The 23,908-nt window shown below is 44.3% G+C and overlaps 1 protein-coding gene across 3 annotated transcripts in view; it reads left to right on the forward strand.

Moving 5' to 3' along the window:
- Positions 1–23,908, forward strand: part of LOC117551052 (kinase non-catalytic C-lobe domain-containing protein 1) — a 101,952-nt gene that overhangs the window by 60,972 nt on the left and 17,072 nt on the right. For all 3 annotated transcript variants that reach the window (XM_034223744.1, XM_034223735.1, XM_034223726.1), the window contains exons 18-23: positions 5,287–5,642; positions 7,254–7,347; positions 9,471–9,568; positions 9,669–9,853; positions 17,247–17,357; positions 21,516–21,663. In XM_034223744.1, coding sequence (XP_034079635.1) covers positions 5,287–5,642; positions 7,254–7,347; positions 9,471–9,568; positions 9,669–9,853; positions 17,247–17,357; positions 21,516–21,663 — 992 coding nt within the window. The remainder of the gene's footprint in view (positions 1–5,286; positions 5,643–7,253; positions 7,348–9,470; positions 9,569–9,668; positions 9,854–17,246; positions 17,358–21,515; positions 21,664–23,908) is intronic.

Consider the following 23,908-nt stretch of genomic DNA (forward strand, 5'->3'; position numbering starts at 1 on the left):
CTCTAAACGCTCCTATCGCATCGCCAGTGGCGCCAGAGTATTTTTGTTGGGTAATCTATGGTAGGGCTAACCCATACAGTGGTGGGGCTCAAGTCAGTATTTGTAATGTAATTACATACACGCTATATCGCACCCCTTGACAGTGAAACGCCAAGCGTGAGGCTTTTATTAGCTTTTATTAGTCTCCTTTTATCAGCTAAATTACATCGAGAGCAACAGGTGTGAGTTAAACAATACAATAGCCTATTCTGCTAATTCCACATTGTTACAACATGCTACGCAGCGGCAGAAACAAGAAAAGTTGACATATAGAATTGACACAGAGAGGGAGAGAGAGAGGGAGAGTGAGGGAGAGAGACAGAGAGAGAGACACAGACACAGGTAAACAGAGAGAGACAGACACAGCACACAACAGGTGGCCTGTGTCTCTATTGTCATACAAAACACTTTTTCAAATGACTATTACAAAATATATTCAAAACTCACTATTCACTCTTCAGGTGGGTCGTGTGACTCTGGCACCTGTTCGACTTGTACCTCAATGTGAGGGCGTTTAAGAACAAATCTATCCATCCGAAATTTACAATTAATCCTAGAAGTTCTGCTGTCTGTCTGCAATTTACTCGGCGCGAGTTTGGGGACTTTTCACTATGAACGTGACGTATCGACGTATCAGTAATGCATGACGCAGCAGACCCAACGTTTCGTTGCTCTGATTGGCTGTAGGTCTGTTCAAATTGCATTCGGAGGCATTTTGATCTGACCGCGGCCGCGCTGATATTATAACGCGAGAGAATGTCCACACCTTTAGTGTATACAACTCCCCCACTACTTAGACTATTCCGTGCACCCCTCTAGCATAAGCCCGAATGGTCTCAACCATATTGCGTCAGTAACGTGCACTTGTTGTTACAGCAGGATCAGTTTGTGTGTTGTGGACACTACCGGTAGATTTTCGCAATCCGTGTTCTCAACATGCTTACTTGTTCATGGTCGGGCTAAGGTAGGGCTTAGCCATTTCTTGGTATGGCTGTAGCCTACCCCAGCCATACCCTGGCACCGCCACTGCGCATCGCTCTAGTCTAATGGTGCGTTCACACCGGACGCGATGCGAATATTTGCTTCACTCTAAACGCTCGAGTTTCACCGCAGCTACCAGCTGTGTTTACTCGCATCATTCAAACAAGACGCGCTGGCTCGGGAGCTGCAACTACAACAAAATGAACATATTTTACCGTGATTAAATTGTAATACACGTTTCTAAATTATGCCGAAGTAACAACATACTGATACCGGTTAGTAAAAACCATGAATTAATGCTTGACAAGTCTGCAGACAAGACGGCAGGCGAGAAACCTTTTTAAAATGCTTGTTTTCTGAATGAAGATCGGGTCGACCAGGCTAAACTAACGTTATATATGCTTACTCCACACTCATAACAACGGCCTACAGACATAAATAAACCAGCGACTGTATTCGCCATGACACAGACAGTCTGTGGTTTGTACTTGCTTAACTTTTGTCTAGTTTCTGAACAGATATGAGGAGCTGTGATCTCTGTGTGCTAACTGCTAACAGCTAACGGCTAACGGCTGATGTTTTCTGGTTGAACGTCAGTGACGGCAGGCTGAGATCCTCACCGCTGATTGGCTTCCGCGAGAACGCGTCACGTGAATTTAACGCTCGAGTTGAAAAAATGTAACTCTCGCGTTTGACGCGGCACCGCTCATCCGCGTGATTCGCGTCGCGTCCACCGGTTCATGCTCGCCTGCATTGACTTTACATGTAATCGCGCCGCCCCCAAACATCGCATCGCGTCCGATGTGAACGCAGCATTAGTACGGTATAGTTAGGCCTTGGTAGGCCAGGCTCACTTTATCCTGCGTTTCCATTACAATTTAGGAACTGGGGTAGTAACCATCGTAACGCAGTGTAGGCGGAGCCGTGACGTCATCTTCAATGCGAAACACAAAACCAACATCAGCCGTTAGTTGTTAGCACTCAGCTCACAGCTCTTCATATCTGTTCAGAAACTAGACAAAAGTTAAACAAGTACAAACCACAGACTGTCTGTGTCATGGCGAATACAGTCGCTGGTTTATTTATGTCTGTAGGCCGTTGTTGTGAGTGTGGACGGTCGGAGCATATACTGCGTTAGCTTAGCCAATCTCCATTCAGAAAACACGCATTTTCAAAGGTTCTTCGCCTGCCGTCTGTCTGCAGACTTGTCAAAGCATTAATTCATGGTTTTTACTAACCGGTATCAGTATGTTGTTACTTCGGCATCATTTAGAGACGTGTATTACAATTAAATCACGGTCAAATATGTTCATTTTGTTGTAGTTGCCAGCGATTCTCTCACTAGTTTAGCATACTCAGCCCGGTTGTTGGCCCGGAAAGAACCTCGATTTTGGAGAGCCAGAAAACTGTGAAAAAGTACCCGCTAGCCAGAACTACGCCTAGTGGAAACGCAACCAAAAACGGGCCGGGCATGGCACGGCACGCTTAAACCATGCTCCGCGCTGTAGTGGAAATGCGCCATAATAGCCAGGTCAATGTTGGATCCAGTTCCATATTAATAACATATTTGTTCATAACAGTGTAGATCAAGCTAAATATGGATATATGAGGCCAATTTTGAGTTTATTTTTAATGTATAGCCATCCATCCATCCATCTTCTCCCGCTTATCCGTGGTCGGGTCGCGGGGGTAGCAGTTCCAGCAGAGAGCCCCAAACTTTCTTTTCCCTGGCGACATCAACCAGCTCTGATTGGGGGATCCCAAGGCGCTCCCAGGCCAGCAAAGAGATATAATCCCTCCAACTGGTCCTAGGTCTACCCCTTGGTCTCTTCCCAGCTGGACGTGCCTGGAACACCTCCCTAGGGAGGCGCCCAGGTGGCATCCTAACTAGGTGCCCGAACCACCTCAACTGGCTCCTTTCAACGCGAAGGAGGAGCGGCTCAACTCCGAGTCCCTCCCTGATGACCGAACTTCTCACCTTATCCCTAAGGGAGACACCAGCCACCCTGCGGAGAAAACCCATCTCGGCCGCTTGTATCCGCGATCTCGTTCTTTCGGTCATGACCCATCCTTCATGACCATAGGTGAGGATAGGAACGAAAATGGCCCGGTAGACAGAGAGCTTTGCCTTCTGGCTCAGCTCCCTTTTCGTCACAACGGTGCGGTAAAGCGACTGCAGTACCGCTCCCGCTGCTCCGATTCTCCGGCCCATCTCACGCTCCATTGTTCCCTCACTCGAGAACAAGACCCCGAGATACTTGAACTCCTTCACTTGGGGTAAGGACTCATTCCCTACTTGAAGTGGACAGTCCATCGGTTTCCTGCTGGGAACCATGGCCTCAGATTTGGAGGTGCTGATCCTCATCCCAGCCGCTTCACACTCGGTTGCGAACCGATCCAGTGAGTGCTGAAGGTCGCAGACCGATGAAGCCATTAGAACCACATCATCTGCAAAAAGCAGTGGTGCAATCCTTAGTCCACCGAACTGCAGACCCCCTCCCCCATGACTACGCCTCGAAATCCGATCCATGTATATTACAAACAGGATTGGTGACAAAGCGCAGCCCTGGCGGCGGCCAACCCTCACCGGAAATGGGTCCGACTTACTGCCGAGGACCCGGACACAGCTCTCGCTTTGGGAGTACAGAGATTGGATGGCCCTGAGTAGAGACCCCCTCACCCCATACTCCCGCAGCACCTCCCACAGTAACTCCCTGGGAACTCGGTCATACGCCTTCTCCAAGTCTACAAAACACATGTAGACCGGATAAGCGTACTCCCAGGCCCCCTCCAGGATCCTTGCGAGAGTAAAAAGCTGATCCGTTGTTCCACGACCAGGACGAAATCCGCATTGTTCCTCCTCAATCTGAGGTTCGACAATAATGTATAGCCTTTGATTTGAATTAAAATGTATTTGTAACTGCACTATTAAATCCAAATGTATTTGGATTTTGGAGCATAAATGCAATTGCAAGAAGTAAAAAGCTAACTTAATGCTGTAAACAAACTACACCATTTCCCTTTTCTTTTCTTGTATGCCTCTACTCAAAGTACAAGTGTTGGAGATGTACCCATAAACACACTCAAAGCATGTGACGGGTTTGAAGCAAGGAATATAATGCATATTACATTTTCTAGATATATTAACCACTCAACAGATTATAGAAGTTGTTTTTTTATTTATGCTTACCGCACATATCCCTACAAAGATGGTTGTTTATGTGGCCTTAGGTTCGTCACTAACTGATATGATTGTGGCCCATGTTGCATACTCAGCATTATATCACATGATTGTATGAGGTCGTTGTACAAAACACTTCATTTCAGCCTTTGGTAAATCAATGCCTGCTTGCTCTTCAATATAGTGGTTGTCCCATTGTGTTTGGCTGATAAGATTATTTTGAAATCAAAGTCCACCACACCAGAGGTGATGTCATATAGTCTATACAAGTATAAATGCTAATGAAAAATTGCTTTTGCTTATACCTTAAATGGGTACTTACTTTTTTGTTATGAAATTGAAGTGAGAATGTTGAGATTAAAGTCAGAATTCTGAGAAAAAGATCTGGATTCTGAGATGAAAGTCGGACATTTTAGGAAAGAGGGCAGATTCTGAGGGAAATTAAAATCAGAACTTTGAGATTTAAATTGTAATTACTTTTAAGGAAAGGAGGAAAAAACAATCACTTCACACTTCACATGTGACCCTTATCCTCTTCTGTATGTACAAAATACAATCAAAACCTTTTTGTTTTTAATAAATTAGCCCCCTTTAAACAATCCTTTTGATGATTAGAATTGTATAAACAGATTTGAAACTGTATTTCAGCCCAATCTATTTGCAATGTTTTGATATATTTCACTGAACTTGGCTGCTGCCTGGAGTCATGAGGGCTGTAACTGGCTGTTGGATGCTGTTCTTAAGAACTGAACCACATTCATACGAGTCCAAGGCCTGCTAGCTGACTCTAAAGATGTTCTCCCTCTCTTCTGGGACTCATTCCTGGCCAATGACATGCACAAACACACCCTTTGCATATGTGCTGGTTGTGCAATTCAATCTTAGTAGTGATGATTACAAACAGGCTAATGCAAGATACTTGAGATGAAGGGATAGCGGTATTAGGAGTCTGTTAGACAGTGGGTGTATTGTGCACCCATGACAGGGTTAGCAATAAATACCCTCAGCACCATCCCTGGATCTCTTTACATTTTCATGTGATTCTGTCCCTCTCTTTATTTTTCTCTGTGCTTCCCTGTTTACTGGTCGAGGTGTGAGCACTGACAGTCTGGACACAGGGCTCATGGAGGGAGGGGATCATTCGGCGGGGGGCAGCGATGAAAGCCCCTCTGAAGCTGAGTTTCCCTCAGGGAGAGAGGAAGGGCTGACCCAGGAGGAGCAGATGAGCCCGGACTGGCTGCAGAACATGGAGGACAGTGACTCTCTGGCATCGGAGCGACTCCTCTCGCCCCGGTCCAGAGCCGAGGGGCCGGGCCCCCGCTGCAGCCCGGCCTGGGCCCTGGCTCTCTACGGACCAGAGGGTTTCAGTGCAGAAGTAATGGAGTACGCAGTGAATCTGGGGCAACACACAGGATCGCCATGTCTGGATGTGAAAACACAGGTGGGTAGTAGATGTCAGATTTGACCTTTACCAGGCTTGTGGAGTAACAGATTACATGCTGTGATGGAATGTAATTGAGTACTCAAGAATATTACTTAAGTGTAATTTTGATGTACTAAAAGTAAAGTATTTTTTACATTTATTATTATTATTATTATTATTATTATTATTATTGTTGTTGTTGTTGTTGTTGTTGTTGTTGTTGTTGTTATTATTATTAGTATTATTAATGTATATAGTTATAATAATAATAATATATTTGTATTTATTGTCTACAGATTCAGATTATTAGCTAATACAAAATATTACCAGCGAATACAAAAATAAATGAACTAATAAATAAAAATGTACATGTAATTTTAGACTAAGATATCCAGCAGAAGCATTAACATTAGCTCTACCTTTACTAGCTGTGAGTAAAACGCATCAATGCATCAATAATCATAATCCAGTCATTTAACATATATAATATTAGTTAGTAATTAGTAAGTAAAGTTTTCCATTACTGTTAATGAAAAAAATATGTAATCAGATTTCTGGTAAATCTTTGAAAAACAAGGATTACTGGCAGAATTAGAAGTTTACAATACATTTTAAAATAAAGAAGGATATATTAGGAAGCAACACTCTGTGGGTGCATATTTATTTAAAGTGGCACTATTGTGTAGTTTTCATTTCCTGTAGTGTGTTCTATAGGTTCTAAGGGGCGGGACATCTCTAAGTGCTTGACTAATCACAACAGTCGGCCAGCTAACCAATCAGAGCAGACTGGGCTCTGGTTTCAGACAGAGGGTGAAAAGAGGTGCTGCAGCACAGGCAGTATGAGGAAAATAAAGAGCTTTTTGAACATTAAAGTATGGAGACATATCACAGGAGAGACACTACATACTGATATGAACCTGAACATTAGCACAATAAGGCCCCTTTAATAGGAGAGAGAAGAGGTTTTCTGCACAAAAAAGATCTTGAAATATATCCATCAAAATATCCTCATATTTGTGTTTTATTACTTTATGGTGATAAACTGCAGCTTGTGTTTTAGTGTTTTTTCATTTCCATTCTTGCAATGTAGGCTATCTATTGTGTTATATCTAACTTCTTATTAAATGCAGTTTCACTCCCTAGTTTTATTCTCGTGCTGGGTTATCGGAGCAGGATTTATGTTCCTATCTGCAATAAAGTGGGTCAGCTTTGGGGTAAATAGGACGAGAACATGTGGGGCACTTTAAGATAATTGACATATTATTCTCTCCAAACTGGATCTGAATATGAATATGTGAACTTGGCCCTCGGCAAAGAAAGTTAATATCATTTGCAGAAGAATATTAATGAATAGTCTTTGTGTTAGCACGCTTTGATGGCAGCGCTGCTTCTTCTGAAGGTTTGTGTAACCACTAAGTGTAACCACTAAGGACACACCTTAAGAGCCATGCTGCTACGACTCCTCGATCACTTCACTACAAAAGAGCTGTTGCCTTCTGTTGCCACGGTGAAGAGAGAGAAATAAAGTGCTGCCACATATTTATTTATAACAAAGCTCTTTCTGTGAAAAGCATGTGGTGTTATCTTTGGGCCGTGTGTGTGATTTTGAGCCTTTTTTCTTTTTTACAGGAACTGCAGCAACAGCTGATGATTGAAACAAGGAATCTTAAGAAAACAAGAAATTTCTACCAGAAGCTGCTGCAGCAAGAGAGAAAAAACAAAGGTACCCATATCAAAACTGTCTGGGAATCATTTCGCCCTACATGTTTACCTTTTGCCCTCTGACGCAGCTGACCAACCTTGAGCAGCCGTTATCTCCCATAAGGAGGGGCTGCCCTAGCATATTGTTGATGTTGCCAGTTTATGACCGGGCAACTCTCGGTCAGAGATAGTTATTGTTGTGGGACACCTGGAACACATCCTTCTCGGGGTGTAGATGACCCCGAGCCATAAGCGACAACAAATGTGATTCAGTGTCCTCAGCTGTTTAGTCTATCTATTGAAGAATGTTGATTATTACACTCTGAACTAGTTAAAACCTTGAGCTACAGGAGGGCTCTTCAGAATTGATTGTGGCATCTCAACCGTGTGGTTAGACCACATGGCCCTGTGACATGTCTCGTCAATTTTCCGGCCGTAGCTCCAAATAAACCGTCAGTGTTTGCCATCAAAGCTCCAGCTCTCCATCGTGTCTCTCTTTGAGTCCTGACTCCAATTGCATTCAGCAATCTGCTCTTTTACGATAGCAGACTGTTGCTAAGGATGCTCTGATCAAGACTTTTCCTGATCCATTTATCCCCAATTGGATATCCAGTTGTTCATTCTGTTAGTATACACAGAACAGGTCACAGGACATAAGCCCATTAGGTCTGAATACATAAATACATATACAAACACATGCATATTTACTATGGAGAGGTGTCGGAGCAAATAGGCTGCCAGGTTTCCCAGGGCCAGGGAGCAGTCTGGGTTTGGTGCCTTGCTCAAGGACACTGTGGCAGTCCCGATGAGATACAATGGCAAATCTCCAGCTACCAGTCCACACAACGTATTGTAGCTCCAATCGGGAGTTCAATCGGCAATCATTCGGTTCCCAAGCCAAGTCCCACTGAGCTACTGTTGCCTAAATAGATCATTTGCTGTCACATCAATCTGCAGAAGGAAGTCTGGTCAATTGATACCGGCTGTGGTATAAACACATTAAAGTAAAAGTCAACTTTAATGTCAATCTTCCAGTTTGTGTGTACAGACAGAGATCAAAACATTGTTTCCCACAATCCAGAATATAAAAACAATGTCTATAGAATATAAAATATAAAAATATTTGTGCAAATATGTATGTACACAGTCAAAGACACATTTTTACATGTGAACACATTAAGACCTAAATAAAAACACAACAATCAATATATACAAAATAACAGTCACTTCAATATTTTGAGAATGTACATTAGTGCAGATTGTTCATCGAATGTGCATTATTGCAATATTGTCCATAGCAGTGTGAAAATTGTCTGGTGCTGGATTTGAGTGTCTGAGTGAAAAAAACAAAACATGGACTTCTTTCTTAATATTCATTTCAATATTTGTGATAAGCACGAAAACGCGCCAAAAAGAACACCTAAACAGGAAAACTGTTAAAGAGAAGGAAATGTATTCAAGGCCACAGAAGGCAGCATTAAACACTAAAGGGAACGGCGGAAGAAGACAGACAGGAAGTAAACACTAAAGGCAACAGCATAGGAGACAGACAGGAAGTAAACACTAAAGGCAACAGCATAGGAGACAGACAGGAAGTAAACACCAAAGGGAACAGCATAGGAGACAGACAGGAAGTAAACACTGAAGGGAACAGCATATGAGATATACAGGAAGTAAACGCTGAAGGGAACATCATAGGAGACAGACAGGAAGTAAACACCAAAGGGAACAGCATAGGAGACAGACAGGAAGTAAACACCAAAGGGAACAGCATAGGAGACAGACAGGAAGTAAACACCAAAGAGAACAGCATAGGAGACAGATAGGAAGTAAACGCTGAAGGGAACAGCATAGGAGACAGATAGGAAGTAAACGCTGAAGGGAACAGCATAGGAGACAGACAGGAAGTAAACACTGAAGGGAACAGCAGAAGAAAAGAGACCGGAAGTAAACATTAAAGGGAACATCAGAAGAAGACAGACAGGAAGTAAACACTAACAGGAACACAGTAGGCCTATGGGCTCTGGCAGTGTCTAAAGACTGGTTAATGGAATATAAAATGTGAACAGACTTGGATAGTTACAGAAAAACTCGATCAGTGCTGTATCAGTATCATTGTATCCAATTATTCTTATTCAACCAAAGGTTCTGACAACAAACTGATGCTGTCCAAACTCAAGTCCCAGCTTGCGGAACTCCGATCCAAAGTTGTCTTCTTGGATACGGTGAAGAAATATCTTGAGGTACTTTCAAAGTTTCACAAATCCAAACAATGCTTTTTCTTATTTATTATCTAACAACTTGGCTCTTCTGTCCTTGACATTATTTATTATATTTCTGCAGATTCTGAGTGTGGACCAGTGGGGTTTGGAGGTTTCATTACTTCCTTCTTTGGCCTCCTGTGGACCCGGCTCTTTGGACTTCCATTCCTCTGAGGATCCGTCAGCTCTGAGCTTCGGCAACAGCAAAGGGAAGAGCATTCTGCAGGTCGGGTCTCCTCTAGGCCTCATGGCTTACCTCTACGCCAGGTACTACTGATGAGGGTTTATTTTTGAAGGCCTCGGTCCGTCACAATGACTACTTTTGTTGGACAATGAATATTTTCCTGAAAATTAACTATTCTTGTCAAATTAGGACATTATGCCACTGATATAATAATAATAGCTTAATAACGGAACTAGAAAAAAATAAGATAGCGAGTTGGTGCAGGATGTCCCCTGTTGTATATGTCTAGTAAAGATGGAACCAAAAAAGGTACCGGCTACTATCAACCACTTTTGATATCGGAAAATAAATGGTTCTAAGGAAGTTGAGCCGTGCCATAGCATGCAGTGGAAATGCAGCATGTTAGCATGTTGACATTAGCATTTAGCACTCCTGTCGAGCTAGCCTGTCATGCAGTAGGGAAATTATTAATAATGCAAATGTTTGAACAGCACTGTTGTATAGCCTACTGAGAGGCTATACAACAGTGCTGTTCAATCATTTGTTTTAAATCAGTTTTAGACAACCAACCAGACTTTGGCTACACAGTAGGGGTGTAACGGTATCCGTATTCGTCCCGTACCGTCACGGTTCGGACGTCACGGTTCGGCACATGCAGTCACACGGCGAATACGCCTTTTTTTACGAGTGGGAAAAAAGTCTGTCATTCCGGGCAGTATTACACTATATATAATACAGGGGGCGGTATTGCGCCTAAAAGCCAGCCGCCCGTAAATAACAAATGAAGAACAAGAACAAAACACAACAAAACGAACACAATACATGAAGAAGAAAAGTTAGCTATGGCGAGTTCACACAACACACAGGAGCTAGAAGACCCACCTGCTTCTTTTAAATCAAGTGTGTGGGAACATTTCGGGTTCCCTGTGGATTACAACAATGATGGGGTGCGAGTTGTGGATCGGACGAGGACGGTGTGTCGGCGTTGTTCGACAGCGGTGCGGTATGCTAGTGGTAACACGTCAAACATGCTCAGTCACATCCGAGTCAGTCTTAGTCCCCAGCGAGAGGGTTTTCTCGGCGGCAGGTGACATAGTTACCGCCAACAGATCTGCCCTCACTACTGACAACGTAGACAAACTCATCTTTTTGAAGAAAAACTTGAAAATAGAGTAAAGCTTGAATACCTTTATTTAGGCATAATGGCCTCACACACTCACAAGTTAATTACACATGTTAGACATTGCTCCTAAAGGTACAGATTTTATTTTGTTTTATATTTATCATTGTATTTATTTTATATTTTGACATCAGGAGATGTTATACAGTTCTGTATTGCCTTTTATTGATTGTGATTGAAACACTTTCTTATTATTTATTTTAATATTTTCAAGACATTATTTTTAGTTGTACAGCTTATTTAACCTTTTTGTTTGACATCAGCCAATATAAATAATATGGCCATCTGAGTGTTACTGTTTGTGGTTTGTTTTTAACTGTGTAATACAGTTAATGATTCCAAATGTTAGAGTTCCTTATTTTCATACCAAAACTTTCACTACTGTTACAAATAAATAACAACAAAAAAAAGTATGCATTTGTAACTTTTTTTTGTTTTTCCTTGTTGTACCGAACCCGTACCGAACCGTGACCCCCAAACCGAGGTATGAACCGAACCGTGACTTCTGTGAACCGTTACACCTCTACTACACAGACAATAGAGTGGTGTAAGAGTTTTTAACCCCGGAAATTAGTTAGCATTTTAGCACTTTAGCCCCCTTGCCTTGAAGTGACTGGTTTTTCGAACCTGTTTTTGGTTTCGATTCCCAAAATAAGTTCTATGGTTATTACAAGCTTGTGAGTTTTTCACTATTTGTTCTACATGTGTATTTGTACACCTGTATCTGTTCAGGGGACAAATTATTGTCAGTGTTTTTGATGTAGTCTGTTAGTAGGGGAAGTTTTGTTATGTTGCTAGCAGCAGATAGAAGTGTCCTAAACAGTGGTTGCGTTAGACTTTTTCGTTGTCCGTCATTTTGACGGACAGGATCGTAACATTTCCGTCATAATCCATTATTACCCGTCATTTTATTTTTCATGTTTTAATGATGAGATGAGACATATTTAATATGTATGTTTGGGTACTGAGCAGCAAATGTTCATTCATTCATTTTTTTTTAATGATTCATACAGAACTTTTAAGGGCATGGAGAAAAGAAAAGATGAACAGGGACACCGACCGTGTGGTCACTTTTCATGTCAACATGAACATGAATGATTTATTTTTTCCTGCACTGACAGCACAGGAGAGGGGGGCAGAGGCCGCTAAAAACGCCGCGACCATTGTGCCTAAACAGGCAAATATGAACAATGCCATCGTTTTAAATGAGACAATTACAATCAAAATATGAACAAAACATGTACAAGAACAACTCAATTGACCTGCTGTAGCCAAGCCTGAACGCTGATTTCTGCATCGTCGTGCACCCTCGGACAAATCCGTTACTCATTTGAGCTTTTCTACAGATGTCGCAGAACATTTTGCCATCTTCCCTCCTCAGCCACTTAAACTCTTGCTCCCACTGAACCCGGTACTCCCGCTTGAACTCCTTGCCACTTGCTTGCTCCTCTGCCATCTTACTGGCTTGTCCTTCATCCTCCACCGCATCAATCCCTCTTTTTTCACCTTGTTTATCCTCACCATCACAATTATTGGGCTTATTAAAAAAGCTTCGGATTATCAGCTGCCGTGACATTTTGCAATTGCTAAAGCCGGTTAAACAACGAGGTAATCAACGAGGTCAAAAACAAGACTAGACAATAGCTACTTAATATACACAACCTCGCCACCAGGGGTGGGGGGACAGGGGTGTGAATGACTAAATAATAGTTACAGACTACAGTAGAGTACAGTAGAGTACAGTAGATCGCCCTCAGTCTACCTGGCCACTAAGGATGTAATATAATGTGGGCCGCTGGTGGACATTTTGGCGCTGTTCCGAGTTGTGTTCTAATCTGTCAAAATGACGGACTGCTTTCAGATTTTTCCGTCATTGTTAGAAAAAATCCGTCATTGACGGAAAATATTCGGTTAACGCGACCTCTGGTCCTAAATCAACATGTATGTAATGTATGTTGTGGTGACACGTTATGATACATAATTCACCGTGTGATTAGTGTGTGTTGCAACCCGGACCCGTTAGTGAGGGTACCGGGGTTTGTTGTCATTCATGCTGGCTTATCATACAGAGCAGCACATGTACTTACCTCTTGTCGATTAATGGATAATAAAGTGTGGAAGTCCATTCTGAATACACCGCCTCTGACTCCCGTTCATTGGCTCTACACTGGTGACCCTGACGTTTTCTTGAAAGTTTCCGAAGACTCAATGAACATGGCTGATCGCGATGTTTTTGTAAAGCTGCTGAAGTTTTGGGAGCATGCCGCTGCGGCGTGGTTCGCACATGTGGAGGCACACTTTGCCTGCCGACAAGTCCGTGACAGGGATTTGAAATATTTCCACGTGGTAGCAGCGATGGGAAGCTCCACGTCATCCAAGTTGGTGGGATTTATCACAGACCCCCCACACCATGGTAAATATGAGGCGATTAAGGCCCTTCTCCTTAAGACATTTAGCTTATCTGCTAAGGAGAGGGCCCGCCAGATACTTGACATTCAAGGCCTAGGAGACAGCAAGCCATCTCAGCTGATGGAGAAAATGCAAAATCTGCTAGGGGGGGACGATCCCGGGATTTTGTTCATGGAGACGTTCCTGCGCAACTTGCCTTCCCGGGTTCAGACGGCGCTAGCCAACACGTCCATTAAGGAGCCCCGTGCCTTGGCTGAAGAGGCCGACCGTTTTTTCCTGGCTACCCAGCAGTCCGGTGCAGAGGCGCTAGCTGTGACGCTCGGCCCCCCCTCTACAGTTAAGAAGGCTTGGGGGAGGCTGGACGTGACGGTACCAAGCCGGCGTGGGGACACAGGAGAGTGTCTTTACCACGCGCGGTTCAGGGCCAGGGCGAAGAAGTGTGTTGCTCCCTGCAGTTACAAGCCTCCGGAAAACGGAGGAGCCGGCGCTCAGTAGTGGCCCTGAGCATTGGCGGCACGAGCAGGCTTCTCTTCGTCAGCGACAGAGTCTCAGGAAGCTTGTTTCTGTGTGACACAGGAGCTCAACGGAGTGTTGTTCCTGCGTCGAGGGAAGACGTCACTCATGGGGGACATGGACCGCGGTTGACGACGGCTAATAGCGGCCCCATTCACACGTACGGCGTGAGGCCTATGTGTTTGTGTATTGGAGGACAGCGGTTCGACTGGGATTTTGTGACGGCAGACATTTATTTTCCCCTCCTCGGGGCAGAGTTTTTATGTGCTCGCGGACTCCTGGTGGACGTTAAAAATAAACGCTTGGTTGATGCCATGACGTTTTCCTCCCTCGTGTGTACACTTGGCAAGGCGGCTTACGACGGACTGTCGGGCTCGCTGTCGGGAGCGGACATTTTTCTCAGGTTGTTGGCTGAATTTCCAGACCTGACGCTACCCACCTTCTCCGCGCTCACCACCAAGCATGGGGTGGAGCACCACGTCACCGCCGATGGTCCCCCAGTCTACGCCAGGGCCCTGCGGTTGAACCCTTCTAAGCTTGCAGTAGCGAGGGCGGAGTTTTCAACCATGGAACGCCTGGGTATCGTCCGCCGTTCTGACAGTCTTTGGGCCTCTCCTCTACACGTCGTTCCCAAGCTGAACGGCGGTTGGCGCCCGTGCGGGGATTACCGCCGCCTCAACGACGCCACGACACCTGACGGGTAGCGACCCGGTGCCGCACATTCAGGACTTTTCAGCACATCTGGCCGGTACGTTAGTGTTTTCTAAAGTGGACCTGGTGCGCGGATACCACCAGGTGCCCATGCATCTCCTGGACGTTCCTAAGACGGCAGTGATAACGCCGTTTGGACTTTTCGAGTTCCTGCGGATGCCTTTTGGGCTCAAGAACGCCGCTCCAGCGCCTGATGGATTCGGTGCTGTGGGACCTGCCGTTTGTGTTCGTCTACCTGGACGACATACTCGTCGCCAGCGCTTCGGTGGAAGAGCACCTGTCACACCTCCGAGCCCTTTTCACGAGGCTCAGCCAACACAGGTTGATAATCAATCCTGCAAAGTGCCAGTTCGGGGTGTTTGACATTGACTTCCTCGGACACCGCGTCACCAAAGGCGGTGCAGCACCCCTGCCGGCGAAGTTTGAGGCTGTCGCGGTGTTTCCTCGCCCGCTAACACAGGGGATGGTGACTTTCTACCACCGTTTCATCGCCCGGGCCGCCCACATTATGCGGCCGCTGTATGAAGCTTTGAAGGGTACCACCCCCATCCAGGCGATCGACTGGACGGCGGAAGCTGAGTCTGCTTTTACGGAGGTCAAGACCGCGTTGGCTCAGGCGGCCTTGTTGGCGCACCCATCATCCACGGCTCCCATCTCCATTACCACAGACGCATCGGACTACGCAGTTGGTGTGGTGCACGAGCAGTGGGTGGAGGGCGCTTGGCAGCCACTCGCCTTTTTCAGCCGTCAGCTGATGCCCAGAGAACACAGGTACAGCGCCTTTGACCGAGAGCCCCTTGGACTCTGGCTGGCCGTGCGGCACTTCCATTTTTTGCTGGAAGGCCGTGAATTTACGGCGTTTGTCGACCACAAGCCGCTCACGTTCGCCATGTCAAAAGTGGCTGAGCCTTGGTCTGCACGTCAGCAGCGGCAGCTGTCTTACATCTCAGAGTTCACCACGGACATTAAGCACGTGGCTGGCAAATCAAACCTGGTCGCAGATTGTCTCTCCAGGGTTGTCATGGGGGCCGTCCAGTTGGGCCTGGACTATACCCGCATGGCGACGGACCAGGTCACGGACCCCGGCGTACAGGCCCTGAAGGAGGACAGCTTGGGAATGCGCTTGGAAGACGTGGTTTTCGGTGACGCAGGCGTTACTCTCCTGTGCGACGTCTCCACAGGCCTGCCGCGGCCGGTCGTTCCCGCCAGTTGGAGGCGCTCCGTTTTCGAGGCGGTGCACGACCTGTCTCACCCCGGCGGTAAACCTTTGTTGCGCTTGGTGGCCGCAATGTTCGTCTGGCGGGGACTTAAAAGGGACGTGAGGACTTGGGCTGGTGAGTGCGTGGCTTGTCAGCACGCTAAGGTGCATCGCCCCACGAAAGCTCCTTTGGAACGTTTCATGGTGAGGAGGTTTGACCACGTCAACATCGACCTAGTGGGTCCATTGCCCTCTTCTCAGGGTTTTTCCTACCTCCTCACCATGGTGGACAGGACGTTCCCGTCGGCCGGAGGCGGTTCCTCTCGTGTCGACGTCGGCGGCTGACATAGCCCGGGCTTTCATTGCGACGTGGGTGTGTCGGTTTGGCACCACGTCGGACATTTCCTCTGACCGGGGTTCGCAGTTCACGTCTGAGCTCTGGAACGCCGTGGCGTGTGGTCTGGGGGTTAAGCTTCACAGGACAACCGCTTATCACCCTCAGGCTAACGGCCTCTGTGAACGTTTCCATCGCTCCATGAAGGCAGCACTCAGAGCCGGCCTGAAGGACGGAAATTAGGTCGACAAGCTGCCTTGGGTAATGCTGGGACTGCGGACCGCGCCCAAGGAAGACCTGCAGTGTTCCACGGCTGAGATGGTCTACGGTCAGCCGCTGAGAGTTCCAGGGGATTTCCTCCCTAACACATCGGTTCCCTGGTCGGCGTCAGCACAGCGGGTTTGCCTGCAGGACACCGCCGAGACTTTTGCTCTGATTCCCATTGCCCAACATGGTACTCAGGTGTCCCGGGTTCCCGCGGATCTCCGCTCGGCAGAGCACGTTTTCATACGGCACGACGTGCACAGGGGTCCTCTACGGCCTCCTTACGACGGACCTTTCCGTGTTTTGGAGCACAGGGACAAACACCTTGTGGTCGACCTGGGTGGTAAGGCCGAGCGCGTTTCTGTGGACCGGGTGAAGGCGGCCCATTTGGATTTGGCTCAGCCGGTGGTGCTGGCACGACCTCCGCGACGGGGGCGCCCCCCGGCCTTGATCCCTGTCACTGACTTGAGACCGGTTGTTCCGGTCTCGCCTCTTCCGGAGGCCGCATATTATCTATATGCTGTAAAATGTATTATCTCTTCGATTTACACACGGCATCTATTGCACGTCTGTCCGTCCTGGGAGAGGGATCCCTCCTCTGTTGCTCTCCCTGAGGTTTCTCCCATTTTTTCCCCTTAAACTGTGGGTTTTTTCCGGAAGTTTTTCCTTGTACGATGTGAGGGTCTAAGGATAGAGGGTGTCGTTTTTCTCACACTGATATTCTGAACAATTTGTGCTGTTGTATTTGCTGTAAAGTGTCTCTACTGTAGGCTATTTTTATTATATGTACAGCACTTTGGCTCGACCAAAAATCGTTTATAAATGTGCTAAATAAAACTTGATTTGATATTCTCATTTTCATCGCAGAAATGCAGCTTTGGAGGGCTACATCCAGCAGTTCCTGTATACCTATCGTTTCCTCTGCACTCCTGAGCAGTTACTGCAGTTCATTATGGATAAATTCATCGCTGCTGCAAGGTACAGTATATCCAGCAATCTCCACTAAAGCTTTTCCTGTAAATCTTAAAATGTCATCAGAATACTTTATTTATCGTGGGGTAAATTGGGTTTTGTGACTGTTTTGAATGAAATAACTTAAGATAATTAAGATATATAAAATAAATAGAATAAAATAAATTAATGAAGGAATGTGCAATAAAAAGGTCATAGAAAATGAAAATATGGATATAAACATATTAGTTAAAATAAAATGTTGTATAAAAGTTTAAATAGAAAAAATATTTATGTTAACATAGGATGTTGAATTAGATTTGCTATTTCTCTTCTTAACCTGTTAAGCCTGATGCCCCTGCGCACTTCATATCATATGAAAGCTGATATTCCACAGATTCCAATGGTATTAGTATCATCACTGTGTGACAAGAACTCACGGCAGCGAAAGCCAGGAAAGACAACTAACAACTACGGCAAATACGTTTTACCTTTGCTGTTTTCTGATCAAAAGTTGTGTTCAAGGGCATTAAAATGCATATAAACGCTGCTGAAGGTTAATCCAATGTCTCTGTGTCACTTTGAAATTATTACTAGGGGTGTAACGGTACACGTACCCGTACCGAAATTATTCGGTACGGGCCCTTCGGTTCGGTACAGGTGTGTACCGAAGTGTACCGAACGAATATAACGTTAAACGTAAAAAATTGAGAACGTGAATAACTTTTTGGAAGTAATCTCAGGTGCTGCGTCGCAGCATTCAGAGTAATTTGCTCACATTGGGTTCAACGCGTCATAGAGCGAGCAAGTCATTTCATTGGATGAGAGGCATACTATGAGAGCTGGTCAGAGGGATGCGTTCAAATGTAGTCAGTAATTTGAGGAACTGTCGAAATGGCGAACGCAGATACAGTTGAGCTCGAAAATCCTCCAGCATCATTGAAGTCTCCGGTTTGGGAACATTTTGGTTTCGCAGTTACGCACAAGGATGACGGACAAAGACAGGTGGACTGAACCAAAGCTGTTTGTCGGCATTGTTCAACTAAAATTGGTTACGCGGCTGGCAATACATCAAACTTGCACACTCTTGAAAAGGCATCACCCGAACGTGAATATCACCGGTACCAAAAGAAAAAATGACTGAAGTGCAAACCCAACTCCCACTAGCATTTAAGCCTCCATCACTCGCAGAAAGTTCAGACCGAGCCAAAGCTATTACAAACGCCAAATATCCTTATGTTGCCATGTTAGCAAAGCGCTACCTGGCTGTATCTGCTACCTCTGTCCCTAGAGAGGGTGTTCTCCACAGCAGGAGACATTGGTAGTGCCAGCAGATCTGCCCTTTCGGCAGCAATGTGGACAAGTTAATTTTTCTTTAAACAACATGAAAATACAATGACAAGCAAGTCCTAATGTCAAACTGGCTGCTTAGGTGCTAGTACAGTTCAGTTCAAATACAGATTATTTCAGTTCATCGACATGCTGCACCTTAATGTTCATTTTATTATATGTTGTATTTATTTGAGTGAATATTCACAGTTTAAATATAATTAAAAACCCAAAACTAATAGTTTATGTTTTGTGAGTACTAGTACAGTAAAGTTCAAATACAGATTATTTCAGTTCATCGAAATGCTGCACCTTAATGTTTATTTTATTATATTTTGTATTTATTTGAGTGAAGATTCACAGTTTAATAATAATTAAAAACCCAAAACTAATAGTTTATGTTTTGTGAGTACTAGTACAGTAAAGTTCAAATACAGATTATTTCAGTTCATCAAAATGCTGCACCTTAATGTTTATTTTATTATATTTTGTATTTATTTGAGTGAATACATTATTCACAGTTTAATAATAATAATAAAAATATATATATATATGTTTTGTTTTGTGAAAAAAAATTCTGCTGTACCGAAAACATACCGAACCGAACCGTGACCAAAAAACCGAGGTACGTACCGAACCGAAATGTTTGTGAACCGTTACACCCCTAATTATTACTGATAATCCATCATAACATTTATGTCAATAAACGGAGTTTTCATATAGAATGTATGAGAGCTTCCGATTTTGGGCATGCTGGCTGTGCATCACTCTCATTCACCAATAGTAATGTTTAGATGGGGTTAGGAACCCTCCTATTCTATTGGCTCTAACGGTTCAAAAGTAGTGTCAATCATCAAAATCGACCGATGGGTTCCAGAGCTATGGCACCCAAATGACCCTAGAGGTGGGTTTTTTTTCTAAACCTCTCTAAAAAGGTCAGGTTTCACTTGTTTTGCATCAATCTTGATACAGGGTACTTATTATATGTTATAGTTTGGATTCCTAAAGCTTTTAGTCTACTATCCCATCATTCAAGGGTGGTTTTCACTATAAGTAATGGGCAGTGGCGGCTGGTGGATAATATTTTTGGTGGGGCTATGGAAATAGGGACCAAACCATACTAAGGCGGTCCGGGGGGATCCTCCCCCGGAAGACATTTTTGAGAAATGACCCCTTAAATTATCTGGTGATGTTAGAGGAGGGGGGACAAATTGAGGCTTAAAAATATGAGATAATCCATAATCTTCAGTGTGGTTAGCTATGAATCTTCCAAAACTGTGCAACAGTACAGTAGGCCCACACAAACTGCAGAACACTGGTGCTTTGGGAACACTCAAATTATTTAATTCCCATTTAAAATCAGGAGACTAAATACGAATATTGTGTGTGTGTGTGTGTGTGTGTGTGTGTGTGTGTGTGTGTGTGTGTGTGTGTGTGTGTGTGTGTGTGTGTGTGTGTGTGTGTGTGTGTGTGTGTGTGTGTGTGTGTGTGTGTGTGTGTGTGTGTGTGTGTGTGTGTGTGTGTGTGTGTGTGTGTGTGTGTGTGTGTGACTTGTCAACCCTCCCGATTTTCGCGGGAGACTCCCGATTTCATTGCCCTCTCCCCGGTTTCTTCCCGGGGTCATATTTCTCCCGATTTCTGACAAAATCAGATTACTCACGACTGTTTCCACTAGGACTTTAATACAGCTACACCATTGTTTGGTTTCCATGGTAGCGCGTCTCTTTAGCAGCGCGCACAATTCAAAGTTTGAGAGGGTGAGGAAGATGAAAACTGAACAAGAATCGACAACTCCACCCTCTGCTCACTCCTTTCCTGTAAAATACAGGTCCAGCCCATGCTCCATGGCGCTACAGGCATTGCCCTTACAACTACAATAAGCATGTAAATGTTAATCTACAGCTCCGGCGATCCACTAGCACTGTAGTCTCCACCTGCAGACAACTACTGTAGCGTCACCTTGGATACGAGTCCAAACAACTCACAGACATACAGGCCAGGGCGCTGACACGGCGCCCTTTGAGCATCAGATCTGACGACGCTGATTGGCTGAAATTATGTTTCGGCAGCATAGTATACAGATAGCAACAGTCAGCTTGTTGGCTGCTGCTGCTCTGGCTGAAGGCTCTTTCCTACCGCCCGGACGAGAGAGGGTAATGATCAGGTAATGATGCACGCTGCGGCCAGGCAGGAAACATGTGACTTATCAGTAACTTTAGACATCGTAAAACAATTTTAAACGAGATTTTATTGTAGATTATACATTTTACTGATACCAATTATATAATATTTAGCTTGTTCATTAAAAATAAAAATAATTTTTAATTTTTAATGACAATCAAACATGTGGGAAGAGGGTGGGCGGTGGGCCGGCCGCCACTGGTAATGGGTTTTCTTTGGACGGAAACTATAATTTACATTTTTTTACCATGTTCAATCTGAATTTACTTTCAAATAAAAACATCTATATTGATTCTGACTTTTCTACATCCAACTCATAGGTTTATCATTGCTTTGAGAAAAAAGATTATTAATTTGCCCCTTTTAGAAGTGAAGATATAGTAATTTGTTCTGGGCATGTCATCTTCGAGCCTGAGACCTGAAAAACAGGCTCAGGGCTTAACAGGTTAAGAACCCTACTTATCTTACTTCTTGGAAATACACAGAAATGTAAAAAAATTGGAAATATTTAAAGAAATACAAGGAGTTTAACTAATAATGTCCACTAAAAAGATAAAATACTATTAAATAAAAATTAACATAAGTCAAGTATGTATAATGAAATGCCAAACAGCTCACAGAATGAAAGATTTTGCACTGATAGTATGAGCATTCTGTTTTTCTTTTCAATTCAAGGCAAGGTCCCGACATGTCAGGAGAAGCTGAGAAGATCTTCCATCGCAGTTTGGATCTGCTCCAGTTCTGGATCACAGACTGTAGACAGGTGGACTTCACCCCTAAATCCAGCCTCCTCGATACGTTCGAAAGCTTCCTTAACACTGAGGTTAAAGTTATACTTTTTTGCAGCTTTTCTAAAATGCCAATACTTAATAAATACATGCAATTCTGACCCCCTGGTCTCCCTCTCGCATAATCTTCACTTCAAAGTACCCAGTAATAAAGAATATTAATAACAAAGAAAATTGAATGTATATACTGTAGTGCTGAGAGATAGGGAGTCGGAGGCGGTGCAATGGAGGTACAAAGCTTGCTTTAATGAGCAGCAGAAATGTAGATGTTGTTGGGTCGCAGCCCGGGACGACAAGAGAAAGAGCCAGGAGGGCACACAACATATAAAGGTAACCACATATATGTCCGTGTGGAAACAACACCCCCAACTCTAGTTCCATGTGTGGATTATGTAACCCAGTGTATTAAAGGTGGTCACCACAATACAATGTTTATTTAATGGTAACGATAAGTTGAATACCAATACGTACCAAAGCTGCTATAAGACTTTCATCCTACTAACATATATGTAGAAATCCCACACCATCTTTTACTGGGCTGATTTTATCAGGCATGGGCAAACTAAGGCCCGCGGGCCATATACGGTCCGTTGGGTTTTTTAATCCGGCCCGCCGAATATTGGTACAAAATTGTCCAAATTATAGTAAAGACCGCATTCATTTAGCCTTTTTCCTGCAATACCCAGCATTTCAGTTGATCCCACTAGATGGCGCACTCTAGACACAATTTACCTTTGCTGGAGTCGGCAACCCGGCAAGATCTAAGAACCAAATACGTCACGCTTACATTGGAGGAGGTCGAGATTAACCTGAGCAATAACAGTTCATGGCGAGTACGGCGAATACAAGTTGTAACAATCAGTAGCGCTGAGCAAAGTGACTAGAACGCAACCACACACACTTATTAAAAACACGTATATAAAGTCAGGCAACACTAACCAGGCTTAGTGTGATTCTGTTTATTTTACCTTACTTTAATGACCATCCGTTCACTGTTATTGACCATTGTGAAGCGGCAGACGTTTTCCTGTTGTTTTGTATTATTGCAGCTGTCGGATGGAATCAATACATGGGCTACATGTGGCCATCACAAGTAAAATCATGACGAAAACTACGCCGGTAAAATATGCAGAAAACGGCTTATGCCACAATATGATAGCAACAAGTAGTCAAGATAGTCTGATTAGCTTCGGTTGCTATGCTAACTTCACCTGTAGAATGCCAGAGAAACTTTCATAACAGCGTGTGATGCCAAACAGCATCGATTTAGACTGAAACACATTCACTGATGGGGACGGGGGATATTTATCAGCTGCTTGTGTGACAGTCAGACAGTGAATACTTTACAGCGGCCGCTGCCACGAGTTAACAGTAGACTAAACTCCGGTGGAAGAGCAGCGGTCGGTAATGCCGTTGAATCACATTAATAAACAATGAACCACTCTGGATAAAGTTATCAGGTTGGAGAAGTAGTTATTTAATTTAATCTGGCTTCGTATGATTAAAAACTACCCAACGCAGTCCTCTATTGATGTTGTTGTGAGCGGTGTTAAACGCTGTGTGGGTCATAAGAAGGCACGTAAACGGTTACGTCATGACGCAATAATTCACCTTTGAACCTGCATCTGTAACAATGAGTGGACCAAAGAAAAGAAAAGTCGACATTGAGTGCAGAGTGTATAATAAGGAGTTGACAGCTAAATATTTGTTCACCGATCTGCTACTGGCCCGGCCCGTCTGTCAAATTTTAAAACTCATAGTGGCCCCCGGGCAAAACAGTTTGCCCACCCCTGACCGTTAACAAGTTCGCCAAACTATCTTAAAGTTTGTTCTTGTTTATTTTGGTTGTATTTGGCAGCCAATAACTTATATATGGAATACAAAGAAAGACTCTGAGCAGGCACAACAGTAGTGATGGCAAAATGAAGCTTTGAATGAAGCGTCGAACCACTTGGACAATTGTGTCGGAAATAGGTTCATTTCTCGAAGCTTCAGTTACAGCGACCTCTCCTGGCGAAGTGCAAGGCTGCAGTGGGTTTAACGTATCTTTGCCTTGAAAAATATTCGATGCACACACTCACACTAAGACTGAATATCATGTTCTATTTGCAATTAAAGATTGATAATTGTGTGTATTGGGTTATTGAGAAGAGACTAAGTGCTGGAAAAAATGTTGGGAGGAGGGGGCCTTTTAACAGTTATTAAAGTATTAAAGTTGAAAAGCAATGATTAAAATACATCCATTCCGGGCTTTGAACCAGCTGCGCGGAGGAAATCGCC

The sequence above is a fragment of the Gymnodraco acuticeps genome, unplaced genomic scaffold, assembly GCF_902827175.1.
Source record: "Gymnodraco acuticeps unplaced genomic scaffold, fGymAcu1.1, whole genome shotgun sequence".
Taxonomy (NCBI): Eukaryota; Metazoa; Chordata; class Actinopteri; order Perciformes; family Bathydraconidae; genus Gymnodraco; species Gymnodraco acuticeps.